This window comes from Gossypium raimondii, chromosome 6, assembly GCF_025698545.1.
Source record: "Gossypium raimondii isolate GPD5lz chromosome 6, ASM2569854v1, whole genome shotgun sequence".
NCBI lineage: Eukaryota > Viridiplantae > Streptophyta > Magnoliopsida > Malvales > Malvaceae > Gossypium > Gossypium raimondii.
In genome coordinates this window covers 54,734,818-54,737,216 of record NC_068570.1, presented here as the reverse complement: position 1 = coordinate 54,737,216, position 2,399 = coordinate 54,734,818, and the positions used below count along the sequence as shown (strand labels likewise).

The window sequence follows — 2,399 nt, the reverse complement described above, 5'->3', positions numbered from 1 at the left end:
ATTCCCCGAATCACTGGTGGTTGCTAAGTGCTGAATCCACCGATAACGGATAACATTCCGAGTGTTCAATGGGAAAATTTGAAAGGTGAATAGGTGAATATATATATATATATATATATATATATATATATATATATATATATATATATATATATATATATATGGTGGACAATGTTATGTGAGAAATATTGGGTTTGACACTTAATCAACCCATGTGTAAGGTGGAAGGAAATACCAAAACTTCAAAAGAGCAAATTTAAATATAAAATTGTTTTGTATAACAACAATTGGGAAAATTTGAAAAAATCACCATAAATGGTGGAAAATGAATTAGAGCCTAAATAATATATGAAATTGAAGCTGAATGAGTCTATTTTCATATGAAAGAAACAGAGCAAGTAAAGGAGTTGTATATTTGGGGATATTTAAATTTTATTGAGATAGGGTTGGATTGATTTCGAAATCCCCTGTTCCAACTTTGGAAATTCACAAAAAATTTTAGAAAAATAATTATGGCTTGAAATTTACATTCTTGAATTCCTTAGTGAGTATATTTTTAATAGAAAGAAACGAAAACATTGTTTGAATTTTGTACAGGGAGAAAAGTAAATTTTAGTAAAGAGAGGTCAGAACTGTCGGGCAGTGATACAGGGGCAAGTTTAAAGAATAAACTGTACTAATTTGCTAAGCCAAAATTTCTAGAAATTTTATGGTAGAAATATATATGAGTCTAGTTTCAGAGAAAATTTATAGAACTTAATTTTGAGCCCTGTAGCTCCAGATAAAAATAAATTGGTGACAGTGACGCAGAAAAATAGTTTGCTAGAAATTGAACAAACATTGAAATCTATGTGTGATAAAAATTATGTTATTTTGTAATCTTGTGAGAAACTTATTTATTTGTCATATGTTTACTTACTAAGCTATATGCTTACTCGTTTTTATATTTTTTTTCCTGATTATAGTGACATCAGCCAGTTCGGAACTTGGACGACGTCAGATAATCATCCACACTATCATCAACTTTTTGGGTATTTTGGCAATCAACACTGTTGAAACATGGCATGTATAGACAACTTTATGTAATGTTGTATAAATATGTATATATATAGTATTGTTCGGTTTAATATGTTGGTGTTTATTAATGGATAAATTATGTCTGAATATATAACTATAATTGATTGGAGATATTGAAGTTGTTTGAAATTGTCTTTGGAAATTTGCAGGGGGTTTTATGTAAAAATAATTAGAAATGCTGCCGAAATTTTTATAAAAAAAATTATAAGTGTTTGAGTTCTAGTAATACCTCATACTCTGTTTCGGTAAGGAACACAGGTAAGGGGTGTTACACGTAGTGTTCATAATGAATTCTGAAGGCGGTCTTGTACACATCAGTCTCTTTAACCTTGACTTGATGATAACTAGAATGGAGATCGATCTTAGATAAAATAGATACCCTATGGAACTGGTTGAATAAGTTGTCGATCCTTAGTAGCGGGTACTTATTCTTTACCGTCAACTTGTTCAACTGTCGGTAAACTATACACATTCTTAGCGATCCATCCTTTTTCTTAACAAATAGTACTGATGCCCCCACGGAGACACACTCGGTTGGATGAACCCTCTATCAAGAAGTTTCTGGAGTTCAGCTTTTAGCTTCGCAAGTTCCTTCGGTGCCATGTGGTACGGTGCAATGGACACACCCGATAACAAATTGATGTCGAATTTAACGTTTTTATCTGAAGGTATTCCGAGTAATTTCTAAGGAAAGACATTTAAGAAGTCTCTCACAGTGTAAATATCTGCTACAGAAAGCTTTGTAGGAACAGAATCGGATACGAAAGTAAGGTATACCTCGCACCCTTTTTGGACTAGCTTATCAGCTACCATGGCAGAGATTGTATTGGAAAGGTAATCTCGATGCTTACCAACCATCAAAACCTTGTTATTCTCATCTGTCCTCAGAGTAACTCTTTGAGATACACAATCTAAACTGACTTGATACTTTACGAGCCAATCCATTCCTAGAATCAAATCATATTCATCAAAAGGTAACTCTATTAGGTCCATCGAAAACACCGTACCCTAAATTTCTGAGGGTACTCGTCTATATATCCTAACAACACGAACCAACTGACCTAAAGGACTAATCACAGAAAACTCTCTAGCAATATTCTTAACAGTTATACTTAGATTTGCAAAAACAATAATAGTTATATAGGAGTGAGTAGACCCAATGTCAATGAGAGCGAAGTACATAATAAAATAAATAAAGAATGTACCTGTTATGACATCAACATCATCACTGCCTTCTCGGTGTCTCGCCACATAAACCAGTGTAACCTATCGTGCCTCAGTCTGACTCACACCTGTAGCCAGTTGTAACACCCTAAACCATG

The 2,399-nt window shown here is 33.3% G+C and overlaps 1 protein-coding gene across 1 annotated transcript; it reads right to left on the bottom strand.

Moving 5' to 3' along the window:
* Positions 1-1,551: 1,551 nt before the first annotated feature.
* Positions 1,552-2,070, bottom strand: LOC128041772 (uncharacterized). The gene is made up of 2 exons (XM_052632090.1): positions 1,855-2,070; positions 1,552-1,761 (listed from the first exon to the last, which is right to left on the bottom strand). Exons 1-2 carry the CDS (start codon positions 2,068-2,070, stop codon positions 1,552-1,554), a joined length of 426 nt encoding a protein of 141 aa, XP_052488050.1.
* Positions 2,071-2,399: the final 329 nt, after the last annotated feature.

What these genes read in the sequence shown, in the direction of transcription:
- LOC128041772 (XM_052632090.1), bottom strand. Translation starts at nt 2,070, where the DNA reads ATGGACCTAATAGAGTTACCTTTTGATGAATATGATTTGATTCTAGGA. An exon ending in TAGTCCAAAAAGGGTGCGAG is followed by an intron (nt 1,762 to 1,854) that starts GTATACCTTACT and finishes GTCTTTCCTTAG; the next exon opens with AAATTACTCGGAATACCTTC.